The sequence below is a fragment of the Tachysurus vachellii genome, chromosome 19, assembly GCF_030014155.1.
Source record: "Tachysurus vachellii isolate PV-2020 chromosome 19, HZAU_Pvac_v1, whole genome shotgun sequence".
Lineage (NCBI taxonomy): Eukaryota > Metazoa > Chordata > Actinopteri > Siluriformes > Bagridae > Tachysurus > Tachysurus vachellii.
Window position 1 is genome coordinate 9,027,477 of NC_083478.1, and position 13,994 is coordinate 9,041,470.

General features: G+C 37.3%; 1 protein-coding gene across 3 annotated transcripts in view; it reads right to left on the reverse strand.

Moving 5' to 3' along the window:
- Window positions 1-1,481: 1,481 nt before the first annotated feature.
- arhgef10lb (Rho guanine nucleotide exchange factor (GEF) 10-like b) overlaps window positions 1,482-13,994 on the reverse strand; it is a 38,175-nt gene continuing 25,662 nt past the window's right edge. For all 3 annotated transcript variants that reach the window (XM_060893574.1, XM_060893573.1, XM_060893572.1), the window contains 7 exons: window positions 10,409-10,495; window positions 8,061-8,272; window positions 7,795-7,952; window positions 5,931-6,073; window positions 4,453-4,624; window positions 2,774-2,893; window positions 1,482-2,697 (listed from right to left, as the gene is read on the reverse strand). In XM_060893574.1, the coding sequence (XP_060749557.1) occupies window positions 2,153-2,697; window positions 2,774-2,893; window positions 4,453-4,624; window positions 5,931-6,073; window positions 7,795-7,952; window positions 8,061-8,272; window positions 10,409-10,495 (1,437 nt within the window). In that variant the 3' untranslated portion in view covers window positions 1,482-2,152. The remainder of the gene's footprint in view (window positions 2,698-2,773; window positions 2,894-4,452; window positions 4,625-5,930; window positions 6,074-7,794; window positions 7,953-8,060; window positions 8,273-10,408; window positions 10,496-13,994) is intronic.

The window sequence follows — 13,994 nt, forward strand, 5'->3', positions numbered from 1 at the left end:
TTATATTTAGGTAGAACTAGCAAATATTACATTAGGATACAACAGTACAAAAATGATTGTACTTTGAATAGATCTTGGATCTGTAACTGAATCATTCAGTCCCTCATCAGTGACTCATTTTGCTTCAAGCAACAATTTAGATATGCAGAGTATCCAAATTTAGGAAGTCCCTAAAAAGTAAACTAAACATAATAAACACAGTTATGTCTGCAACTTTAGATATAATCTAATTATGTAAATGAATGAGCCCTAGAAAGTTTATGTTATCAGGATGCGCTTTGTGTGCTGCTAAAAAAAACAACATTGATTCATTTTTGCTTGAGAATCGATTCCCCTGATTCATTTCAAAGAGTCAATCTAAGCAAACGGTGTCTTGCAGTTCACTATCAGTGTTCATTCTCACCATCAAGCAAAGCTGAATTAATATAGTCTGAATGGCAAATAAAATATAACAGCTTTTTTTTGAGTTCCTTTAGACATAAACCTTAATCCTATCAATAGAATGGGACACAAGGCTGGAACATCTATTTACTATTAAGGGATTTGTATAGCTGTATGGGAGCAGCAATTTTTCTCATGTTTGTATGCATGCCATGATAAACACTTATGATTAAAGAAGAGCATATCGTTTTTGAGATTGATAGAATGAATATAAACAACGTGTAACTTTGTGCAACAAGCAGACCAATGTTTGGAATCAGATTGACTTGAATCCTGCCGAGTTGAAGGTACAGTATGTGTATCCTGACACAAAGGGAAAAAAAGCAGTACTTACTGCTGCACTATATATAATCTGTCTTTTCTGCTCATGGACCTGACAGGCCATCGACAGATATTCAAGCAGAAGACTCCAACCAGCATGAGATATTCATTTATTGCAAAATTTTAGACTTAGCACTTTAGGATCAGCATGGTTGCTTCCTTGATTTTCTTCCTCCTGACTTTTTGCGAAGCTAAAATGATTTTGTTCAGAATTTAAAATTTGGTGGTACACCATATGCTCTGTACCCAATTTCACAACCCAGGATGATCATTGTGCTACTGATGAATAAATCAAGACTTTATATAAAATTTCACCCAGAACACCACCAAGCAGGGATTATCCCAGTAGCCATCCTGACTGAATCCAAATCCAAGTGCCATTACTTATTACGCTGCTGTAATTTCAGGAGACATCATGTCTGGCTGACAGCTGTGCTGTAACATCTAAGATCAGCTTTGACACACCATCTCAAAGGTATACAGTATGATTTGGTTTCCTTGTCACGTTGACTTTGAGTCACGGCAAGCACGCATTAGCCACTGTGTGAGTTGCTTCACACTGCATCTGCTGATATGTTCATTGAGAGGGCTGCCTGTAGAGATAAGAGGCTGAAAATGGGTAAGGCGTAAACAGCTTCAGAGCTAAAGCTGAAAACAACTGCGCCTCAGATCCATGGTGCTGTGTTCAAAAAACAAAAACAAAAGGGTTTTGGCACTGCTTGAGAATTAAAAATGACCTGTATTAGAGATCAGATCAGAATAAGTACAAAATAAGTACAAAATACAGAATAAGTACAAAAATACATATTTATAAATGAACATAAACACATTTATTTCTTCTTTTTTAAAAAAAATAAAATAAAAACAAAGTGACACAGTGTGAAATATGTACCAGAAATATTAAGTACCTAAGCCAAGTGAAAAATCCTTTTATCACATTCACATTTTGGAAAATGTAAAAATAACAATTGAACTAGAATGACTCAAAGATGTTGACATTTACTTCTTTCCCTGTACAGCATCTGGATGCATCTGTTCCAGTACTACATTCAGCAAATACACTTTTTCATTATGCATAAATATTATATGAGTCACAACCCTTTTAAATATATTCACAATGACTTCTGGTTTCCATCTAGAAGAACAACATGCAGCTTGGGCATATACTGTAATTACATGTAATCATTTTGACATTTTGAAATGTTTCTTTTTTGATGTATCTGAAAATTCTACATATTTATGATGTGTGCTATAATGGTCTAGATGTTGAAGCTAGTTGACAACGAGGACTATTGTCCTGATAAAACTGGTTGGACGAAATTTTGGTCTATTTGCCTATCTTCAATTTCCTGTTTTGCTGAAGAGACTTCGGTGTCTTTACGTCATTGTTTCAGACTGTCAATGGAAGCTGCCAGACCATAAGGGTAGTCTCATTGGCTCCAGAGGAAGTAGAGGAGAAGCCAGCTGTGTTGAGTCTGCGGAATCCTCTTCCTCCTGATATAACAGCGAATGACATGACCCTTTCTCTTCGTGCGCCATCCTTTGTGGATGGTCCTGGTCCCTTGACCCAAACCTCGGGGTCATCAGTTAGCTCATAGATAGAACCATCCTCTGTAGTGTGCTCCAGGGAGTCCTGGGAGGAATTGGATACCGCTTCAGGCTGAGCAGTCAGAAGCTTGCCAGGGAGCTGGGAGGTGGAACGGAGGTGGTACTGGAGCAGCAGTCCTTTGGGTTTGGCTTCCTTCTGAGACAAGCCATCTACCTGCTGCTGTAGTGACTCCTGAGACAAGTGGATCAAGTCTTCACCTCCACTACCTGAATCATTCCCGTCAGCCAGAGAGTCCCGCTTTAACAGGTCAGGGGACAAAGTACTTGAAGTAGCCACTAGGATGTCCACAGAGCCGCTGTGAGCATTGAGGGAGGTCATTGCTTTACCTGGAGAAGACAGGGAGGATTGAAATGAGTTTGCATTCAGACTTCTTAACGCTGGGTTGAATTCATGGCTACTCACCTGTTATTTTCGGGATGCCCTCCAGCTTTGGCATTGGCAGGGTGATGATGATTCCCTGGGCCGTGCCCACCCACAAGAGACCCTGGCAGATGAGCAGGCTGGTGACACACACAGTCTGACCTTTTAAGAGAACAAACAAATATGGTGTCATTGCAGTTTTTTTTTTTTTTGTTTGTTTTTTTTTTACTTTATTTTTTATTCAGTGCATCCATTACAAGAGAAACACAGCTAAGGTGGATGAAAAAAGATCAAGGGAAAAGGGAAAGGCAACATCTTTCAGAAGCAATCTTCCAATTTTTACGTAACATAATGATGCTTAGGGAATCATATTCTTTACATCTAGAATCACAACTGGTTAAATAACACATCATGACTCCATCATTTTTAATGTGTCTTTAAAAATTTGCATCCACTTTCTCCGTATGGCCCTTTTTCAAGCTACAAGTAGTATTTAAGGGATTAGTTAGTTTCCTACTAGTTGAAGCACCGTACTGAGGTACAACCATGAAGGTACAATATATATAACTTTTCAATTCTCCCTTTAGGGGGGCACGGTGGCTTAGTGGTTAGCATGTTCGCCTCACACCTCCAGGGTCGGGGTTCGATTCCCACCTCCACCTTGTGTGTGTGGAGTCGCATGTTCTCCCCGTGCCTCGGGGGCTTCCTCCGGGTACTCCGGTTTCCTCCCCCGGTCCAAAGACATGCATGGTAGGTTGATTGGCATCTCTGGAAAATTGTCCCTAGTGTGTGATTGTGTGAGTGAATGAGTGTGTGTGTGTGTGCCCTGCGATGGGTTGGCACTCCGTCCAGGGTGTATCCTGCCTTGATGCCCGATGACGCCTGAGATAGGCACAGGCTCCCCGTGACCCGAGGTAGTTCGGATAAGCGGTAGAAAATGAATGAATGAATTCTCCCTTTAGTACAATTCAATTATTCAGCATTTACCCAAAATATGGAAGTGGTCAGCGACATGGTTGCCAGTATCTGATACCACCATTTATATATGCTTTTCTTTTAGAGGTATAGAAATACCTGACCAGACATTACCAGTTAAAGCCATTGCAGTGTTTTTAAATTCCTTTAATGTGTTTTAAAATTAAAATACACTCTCTCTCACTCAGACAATTATATTTGGAATAATGTTTTGCCACAGTTCCATCTATCTTCATGAGATTGGGTTACAATTTGTGAGGAGATTCTGTCTTCATGTAGGTTTCCTCAGATTTTCCACATTCCTCCCATCTCCCAAAAACATGCTAGCAAGTAGACTGTCTAGGTAAATGTGTGTGAATATGTGTGTATGAATTTGTCTGGTATACTGTATGTGTGTACAATGCCCTCTTTGGCACTGCATCCTAACCAGGCTGCATTCCTGATTTATGCCCAGTGTTCCTGGGATAGACTCCAAATCCACCACAACCCTGACCAGATTAAAGCAGATGCTGAATAATGATTAAATTTGTTCAGTTATGTTCCAAAATTCTATATATTTTTTAAAAATATATTTTTAAAGTAAATCCCGGAGACCCAAATAAAAAATGCTTCCTGCTCATTGCAAGAGTGTGAGTGAGAGAGAGTGAGTGTGTGTGTGTGTGTGTGAGAGAGAGAGAGAGAGAGAGAGAGAGAGAGAAAGCGTGAGAGAGAGCTACTGTAGCATAGCATTAATGTCCTGAACTTGCCTGGGCTCAGATATGTGGAGCGTGTGGAGATGTTGATCTCTTGCAGGTGCCCTAAAGTTTCAGTGTGGAAGAGCCGAAGTGACGAGCCCTCTGAAAACGCCATCCACACTCCTCCACCAGCTCGTACCATGTGCGTCACACTCACCATGGGGTCTGGATGAGCATCAAAGCTCTGACAGTAACAAAAGTCACAGGTTTAATGGAAAGGTGAGAAAGCAAACAGAAAGTTTCATGAAAGAACAGGAAGAAATACAGCAAATATAAATTATCAATTGGAACAGGCTAGAGAGAAGAGAAGCAAACGAAAGCAACAGTAAAAGACTACAAAGAACACAGAGAAGTAACATTTCTGGAAAGAAAAGGAAAAGAAAAAGTCTGGATGCAAAAACTTTAAGATGGACTAGTTGCATTAGATACACAAAAAACATACAAAAAATACTTTGCTATTTAATATATACATTACTATAGAAAAATTAAATAAAACGTAATAAAGTGTAGGAAAAAAATGTTTACATATGATTTTATTATTCTAGTACCGTTCTATTATTAGTAGTATTATTCAAGTATGTTAATCTGTATTTACCTTTTTTTTAGATTGTGTGCAAAAAATTGACTGATAGAGATGTTTCCAAAAGGACTAAGAAAATTGTACAGCATCAAAAATCAATCGCAATGTCAAAGCAAAAATGAATCATCTGAATGCCTTACATCTCATGGCAGCAAAAAAAGAAAAAAAAAAGAAAAGACAGATATAAATGAATAATTACGAGATATTAACCTTTCATACTTTGTGTTGTTCTAAAAGACACAGAATAAAACATCTTGAACAGCTTTAGTGTCTGCTTTAGTACTGAACCCTCTGAGCGATAGTGTGTACCACCGAGAGGTTCTAATCTTCAGCTGAGTTCAATTTCCAACTGCTGGAGCCAAATATATTCCTGCGATTAAGCGTCAGGATGAGGGAGGGAGATGAGAGCTGCTTGCGGCAAATTTCAGAGGATGGCTCAGCTGTCAGAAGTGATCAAAGGCTGGCATGCATGCAAAAATGCTGTTGGACTTCTACAAGAGGATACCTTTTATCTACTTCCTAGGATGCTCTATTATAATGTAGCTCATAGAGGGAAAGCAGGATGTGTCTTAAAATATATAAAAATATATATATATCTATAATCTTCACTTTCAGAGGCGATTCAAGTCTGCTCCACTACAGAAGAACTTACAGACTTTGATCTACAGAGGCAGATATCTTGCCTTGTTGTTTACACCTGTCAAAAAAGGTCTCTAGGAACTGCCTAGATGATGAGAGTGCGGAGAAGGTGCAAGTCTTTGAACATTGTTTTCATTTCAGCGAAGATGGCATCAAGACAAATGTCACATTTAGCAGGTTTCACTGTCTGCCAGTATATTTGTGTTTAAAAGTGATTAATCTATTTTTTTTTTCTTTTCATGCAGCTCGTTTAAGTGTTGACAGTGTTTACCTGTGTGGTGAGATTACAGCCGTCGATCACAACCACTTGGTTTGCACAACTAGCCCACACGCACTCATCTATATTGAGGAGTTTAAGCACAGGCGCATATCCGATCACAAGCAGTCGGCTGGAATCTGGATCCCACAGAGCTTCTGCGAGACATGGGAGATATCATTTTATATAATTTTTGAATAAAAGAATCACAAAAAGCAGATTTATTTATGCATAACAAAAGGTAGTCGCAGTAATGAGACTATAATCTTACGTGTAAAGGTTTACATCACCGAAGCTAACATAACGCTCTAGTTTATATTTAATATACAACAAAAGTAATACTTAAAAAAAAAAACACTAGGTTAAAAATAAAATTTGGCCATTTTTTGTAACAACACAAGAAAAATTTAGCAGAAATTCTAGCCTTTCTAGAGGCAGTGCGATTTCTAGTGGAAATGAACGAAAACCCAGGTGGGTTACAAAATTGTTGCACATTCATACACAACGTTTTATATACACTCCTTAGACTTTATTTGACAACAATTTATAAGACAACAATTTGTCACAGTTATAACAGGAATATCATTTTTCATTATAAAAAAATGTCTTTACTAAGTTGAATAGTAGTAAAATTTTCCAAATTTCTTAACTAATTTCTCTATACTAAGCGTATAGAAAAAAGACTGTCCGCAGGTATAAAAGATGGATATAGACAGGACAGTTCGTTCCGGTCTACTAATTTAATTAGTCGAGCGGTATTTCAAGAGCACTGGGACGTTTCACTGGGTATATCACTCCGCTCTGGGTATATATAAGCTCGCACCTGTTAGTACAGTATATTTAGTGAAGTATTCAGTAGAAATGGCAAACGATAATTTTTAGGACTATAGCTTTTAATTAATATATGAAAACTCGCCAGATAAAGATGAAACTGAAGAAGGGAAGCCGGAAGCACTTTGAGCTATATAACTAGACGTGCTGTAGAGTGAGTGTAGTTTTTAATGGATCTATTTCTGCTAACAGTTCAAAAATAAACAAAACATTTGGGCAATTTGGGTCTGAAATGTCCTCGATAGCAATTTCGTGTTCATAGAGCTGATGTGTAAAAACATTATGATAATAATATCACATAATATCACAATATCTCATAATATCACAATACACAACACAGCTGACTCACAGCAGTGGCATTATAAAAGAGATTGTGCTGAAATATTAATAGTTCTATAATAAAAAATGGAGATAAATCTCACGGTTTCTTACTCATGTAGTCTCAGTGAGTTATACTTTGCCACCATCACCTCTGGATTGCTCATTAGGGGGACATTTATAGATTTAAAACCTATTTCTATTTCCTAAACAATGTCCAATGTTTAAAATACTGAACAAAAAAAAATGTAATTAATATATTAACATACACAATTTGACCATTTTGCTCCTAAAAATCAAGCAATATGTGTAAAATATAAGCTTATATAATCAATATTACAAATATTGAATATTTCACAACTTGTTCATATAATAGACCTTTCTTTTTGTCTCATTTTATGTGCAAAACTTTAGGCACTTCTGTAATTTTAAGCAAGTACATGAGAAGTGTGCCAAGCAATCTTACAAAATGATGAACTGCAAACCAAGCGGTTGTACAGAGCATGCAGAGAAATTTCATTCAAGGCAAATAAATCATTCAAGCCATATGGTGCTAGTTTGAATAATCAGTGTAGGAAACATGTCCAAACACTAGGATAATTAAAGAGATTTGCACAGCGTGTGTTATGCTGTATTCCCTTTATATTGACTATCCCCTGATTTTAAGTTTTTGTTCCATATGAAATGTTACAGTATGTAGATATACTAGATATATCTTGGAAGTAATTACCTGTAATCTTTCTGCTATAAACTGCAACTTTGCCATTAGTAAGTCCAGCGAAGAGGAAGTTGTGTGTGTGTGTTAGGCACAGAACAGGACAACCTTCAGGGTTTTGGAAGGTTAAGAGGCACTGGGCAGCGGTATCCACATTCCCGTAAACTAGGATACTGTAATTAAACACACACACAAATTTACTCGCACTTCTAGAAAGCTACTTGAAATTTCATACACATTTTATTAGGACACACATCATTTAATCTCAGAGTTGGACTCACTTGCCATCTTGTAACCCCACGCAGATGGTGTTCCCAATTCTGGCAGCTCCTTCTGATACTTGTACTTCATTTTCTTCATCGCTGGCCTCCGTGACATATTCAATGCTCAGAGCAGGGGAGGCCAGAAGGAAACTCTTCACTGAGCGTGGAGTGGGTCTGTTCAGGGAGAAGATCTCCACCTGTCCATAAGATTCATCTCCACCACTGGCCACCTGTGCAGACCCGAGGGAAAAGTTTGTGTGTATGTGTAAGAGATTACTGAATGAGACAGGAACAGAGACAGAGGTAGCAGTGAGAACAGTTTTATCTACTGCTTCACATTAATTAATCATTTTGTACAGTGTGGTGATAAACAGAATGTGTGTGTATCTGGGTGTTAATAATCCCTATTATTCAACACTCTAGAGCAGGAATTATAATGTAGACCAGTAATATACAGTAGAATAACAAGCAAGAAAAATATTTCAGGGAATTACACTCAGAAGTATTATTTTTTGGTCCCAGATAAGAGTTAAAAAATATGTATTAAGGAGCTCCCGGGTGGTGTAACAGAAAAGCGTTCGCCCTGTTGGTCTGAGATCAAAAGTTTGAATTCTGTTAATGCTACAGCCATTGGAGCAGAACGGGCCGTGCTCTCTGATGATGCATATGAGATATCTAGATGTACGGCTCAAGATAGACTGCAAAATGTCTCAGAGGAAGTATGTGTTAGAATTAACCCTCCATGTAAAAAAATATTTTAGGGTTTTTAATGAAAGAAAGAATAATAAATAAATTGCAGATACTAAGTACAACAGTGGCATCGACGTAAATCCACAACCTATTTCCACAGAAGACAGAAGATGATATCGACAAAGAAAGATCATACCGTTGTTGAAAAAAAAAAGGCTTGTTCGTTATTATGTGAATAAATGTCTTAATAGCGGAGATATGTCATACAAGAGTTGACATTAAACCTTGTATGCTGTTCTGGTCTGTGGGACCCATATTCATAAACATCAATAGTTCAGTCAGGACCACTTGAGTCAAAATAAAGACAATTCTTTGACATATTAAATTTTTTTTATTTGCAGGCTTATAAAATTTACATTTGGTGGTATGGCTCTGTTCTGAATTCCCCAGCCTTTTCATGAGCTCCATGACAGCAGCAGCTTCGTGGGGGGACAATCTCCCATTTAACTGGGAAAGCAGCAAGACAAAATCCCCCATTTAGAACAGAGCCTGCATCAGTGACACTAGAATAACACTGATTAAGTTAAACACAAAGTTTCAAGGAGGAGCTAGGGGAGGAGGTGGGTTGCAGCAATGCAGAGGAAACAGCCAAGCAGACAGACTGAAAAAAGCATTTAAATAGGGTGCCCTGTTTGAAAAGGACCAATAGCGCACTTAGGAATCAGATCAGCTGATGGGCGGGTTAGAAAATTGACATCAGCTGATAGCCGAGCTTGACTATGTGGCCTGCCTGAACTGCGCTGAACGCTATATTTTTTAAAAACTTTGCTTCCTTGTAAATTTGTTGATTTTTTTACCACTCATAACTTGAATAAATTTCTCATTTCATTCATTCATTCATTTTCTACCGCTTATCCGAACTACCTTGGGTCACGCGGAGCCTGTGCCAATCTCAGGTGTCATCGGGCATCAAGGCAGGATACACCCTGGACGCCGTGCCAGCCCATCGCAGGGCACACACACACTCTCATTCACTCACACACTATGGACAATTTTCCAGAGATGCCAATCAACCTACCATGCATGTCTTTGGACCGGGGGAGGAAACCGGAGTACCCGGAGGAAACCCCCGAGGCATGGGGAGAACATGCAAACTCCACACACACAAGGCGGAGGTGGGAATCGAACCCCCAACCCTGGAGGTGTGAGGCAAACGTACTAACCGTGCCCCCCTTGATTAAATTTGATTTTCTTTTTTTATTACATTTTATTAAAAAACAACAAAAAAACAAGTAGCACTATAATTAAAAAATGTGATGTAATAAAGATAAAGGGCAAATATTAACCATATATGCTGTTTACATTGCTTGTAATTTGATGAAGTAAACATCTGTAGAGTATTTTAACATATAATTTTTGATTGTGTTGAATTAAAAACCCAAAAATGCAGCAAGTCCACCAGAGCCACGAACACTGAGTAACACTTGGCTGAGTAACAAAAATACGAACAACATACAAGGGTTAAATTAACTGAAGTTTAAATTGGCTCATGGACCTAACGCGTCAAAGCATTAAAATGGTACTGATTATACTCAAATAAATAACTTGAATGTGAACAACACTCTGATGACTAATGATGTTTGTTAGTGTTAACAGTGTAATGGAGACATGCTCACCCAAAGATAGCCTTGAGGCAGAGAGGTGCTGGCTGCAGAAAAACCCAACAGAGCACACTGGACTGGGTTGTGAAGGGCCATCTGGAGCTGTGGAGTAAGAGGAGACTTACATCATTACACACAGTCCCAAGCTTTTCTATATCATTGCACCATAGCAGAAAGGGAAATCAAAACACAATTATGTATTTATAACGCATCGTCGGAGTTACTCACAGAAATAAATACTCTGGCAAAGGTTAATGTACAGCTTCAATGAAATTATAGCACAGAAGAACAAACAAAGAAGGAAAGTAAAAGTACATAATGATAGTTTACTACAGCTAAATAACAACAGCTTTATTGTTCATTTCTCAAATGGTTGCTATTATAATAATACAAACTAGTTAAATGCTAATAACCAGTTAAAACAATTAAACTGCCTTGATTAATTCATATTAAAAGAGTCTGATGCTAAAACATCACCAATCACCATTTCTGAGAAACGTTTGTGCTTGAAAATACAGTGAACTGAATTCTTTTTTTTTTTTTCCTTTTTTTTTGTTTTGAAATAAAAAGTCAGAAGAATCAGATAAAAGAAAAACTCAATTAAAGTAAGAAAGCCATTTTCTTGGTTTGTTCGTTTTAGGCTTCGGTTTACATAAACCCATCCCCAGCTAGAACAATCCTGATCAATTCAGCCCCTTTTTCTTAAAAAGCAGCTCACAGCATATGCAGTATTCTCGGTTCAAGGGAAATGGAATGATGTTTTCAAAAGAATGATGCCAGTTTTTTCCCAGAAATTTCATTTTAAAATGAAGGCAGCAGAAGGAGTTAGAAATGAGCAGCATAAGTTAGAAGGAGAAGGAATAATTTAAACTCGGATGCTAATATACACTGCTCAAAAAATTAAGGGAACAGTTAATCATCATAGTACAACACAAAGTCAATTAAACTTAAGGGATATCCATGTGTCCAGTCAGGAATCATAAGTGATTGTGATTCACCTGTTTTGGTGATAATGGAAGTGAGAGCATGTTCACTGAAGAGGCAACAGCAAGACAACCACCAAAATGGTTTCGTAGTTGGTGGCCGCAGACAATTGCTCTTTTCCTGAATGATTTTTTCTCTGGTTGTGTTTTGTTAGTGTCCTTGTCACTATTGACTTACATTAGGAGTTGCCTTGATGAAAATCATGCAAGTTAGATCAGCCTGTAATGTTTGTTTTTAATTATTATTATTATTCAATCGAGCCCTCAGGGGGTTAATGATTTTGGTTTCCTTTGACTACTGACACATCACACACACACACACACACACACACACACACACAGATATATATAAAATGTATACACATATGTGTACACAAAATGTATACACACACACACACACACACATATATATATATATATATATATATATATATATATATATATATATATATATATATATATATATATATATAATTTTGTTCATCGAGATCCATTGTGTGATTTAAGTGTTGCCTTAATTTTTTTGAGCATAACCTCATGTATATCCCACTTGCATATGTTTAATAAGGAAAAATCCCTGTTAACACTAGGCTGATTTTAATTAACACAATATCTAAACATAGTACAAATGTAAACAATAGCAGTGGCACAGCAGTCAAACATCTGTTTAGTCTGATGTGAGAAAGCCCAGAGATGGTTGTATGTATAGTAAAATGCGATTATAAATAGATTCAGCTTCAATGTCTGTAGGAAAAAATATGGATGATTTGTTCCATCGCTTGTATGAAGTGGAGGCATGTTGTTATGTGAGTGTGTGTACTTACACTGGACCCTGCTGAGTGTGCAATGTGGGTTTCTGATGTACGGCACAACAGCCAACATACATTCTGCTTTCCATCTGAATTAGCTCAGCAGGAGCTGCATTAATCTAGAATTATCTTCGGGGCCTGTTCTTTTTTGTTCTTTCTGTTCTCCTTTCTATGAAAATGTCAGGCAGGATTATTTAACATGTGCATTAATTATCCAGTTAGAACTATTTATATTGGAGCTTAAATGTGGGCAATCTCACTTTCCATCTGAATGTGATGAAATGCGGCAGTTATGCCATTTCCATTCAGTTTGAAGCCTTACTTACTAGCAGTTTTTTTTTCCTTTTGTGATTAGATTTACTTCTGCACAAATCCAAAAGCTAAAACAAGCGAGCTAAGAACATTGAATTACCTGTCAATGAGAAGATCCCCCTTTTTCCTCTAACCTACTTTAGCTTTCTACTCCACTGCATCTTGATTACTTTACTCGGAAGTGGGGGTAGAGGTTATGTTACAATGGTGAAGACATGGCCATGTTCATTTTTCAGACATTTTCTTACACCGTCTTTGCCAGCGGCTGGATAAACACCCACTTTTGTTTGTTTGTGTCTCATCCAATGAACTACTTCAGATTCGGGTCATAATTAAGTTTTACACTCGGGATGAATTTATCAAATTAAATTCATCGTGATCCACTCTATCAATGGATCATTTATCTTTCATTTCCATTACTTATGGATTTTGATATTTCTGGCAGCCGCTAATCGTTTTCTTCTTTATTGATATTATGTTTAATTATTATGATTGTAATATTCCCTAATTTTCCATGCAAAGCTACCAAGCCTGAAGAACAAGACATTAGGGAAGTTTGGTGAAATAAACTATAAATTATGCGCTGCTACACACAAAAGACAGTCAGGGCATACCAATTGTACCTCAATATGCATGTCTTATTTCCTTCTTTATAACACCCATAGGCACAAATTTGCCTAGAATCACCAACATAGTACTCAATATCTTATCCGTACTACTACATTTGTCTCTCCATACAGTATAACTATTAAAAAAATCACTAACCTAATTGCTTTTTTAATTACTATCTACTGCATCTGTGGTCCAATTACCACAGACAAGAACTGACTATTTTGGGAAAATACCAAAAATCCATTGTCTTCAATCACACTTACAATGGAAGTTGTTGTAGTACTCAATAAATTTTCCCAAAAGATGTTTGTTTTGTATTATTTAGTTTTTGAAATCACCTTTATGACTTCCTTAGTGAACGTTACATACTTGGAAAGAATTTGTACCTCACTGAAAAATGATGACCAGAATCACTGTTTCCTTTTTTGGGTAAACACTCCATCACAAAACCTTTCAATTCAACAGTTTAAGCTGCCCTTATGTACTTCCATTATGTGGATATAGACTTCAGATAGATACAGTAAACAAAGAGTATGTTGAAAAAAACTGGAGGAATCCAATAAGTGTTTTCCATGCTATCAGAAGAGGCATAATATGAGAATGTAAGTGAAATGTCAAGAGAAGAAAATAAAATGAAAACAATCTAGACCTATAATAATATAATATAAGTGCTGAGGGCTGTTTTCCCTGCCAAGCAACTTGTGTATAGTGAGGATTTAGTAGTTAAATTGTGCACATCGGTATTCAGACCATATTACATATTACTAAATTAAATTGTATGAGATTTACACATGCAGGCTGAGTTTACTACACACAAAGATATATCCAATTTACGCTTAATTATGACCTTGAACTTGAGTTAGTATCAAGACTAAAGGAGCAGTA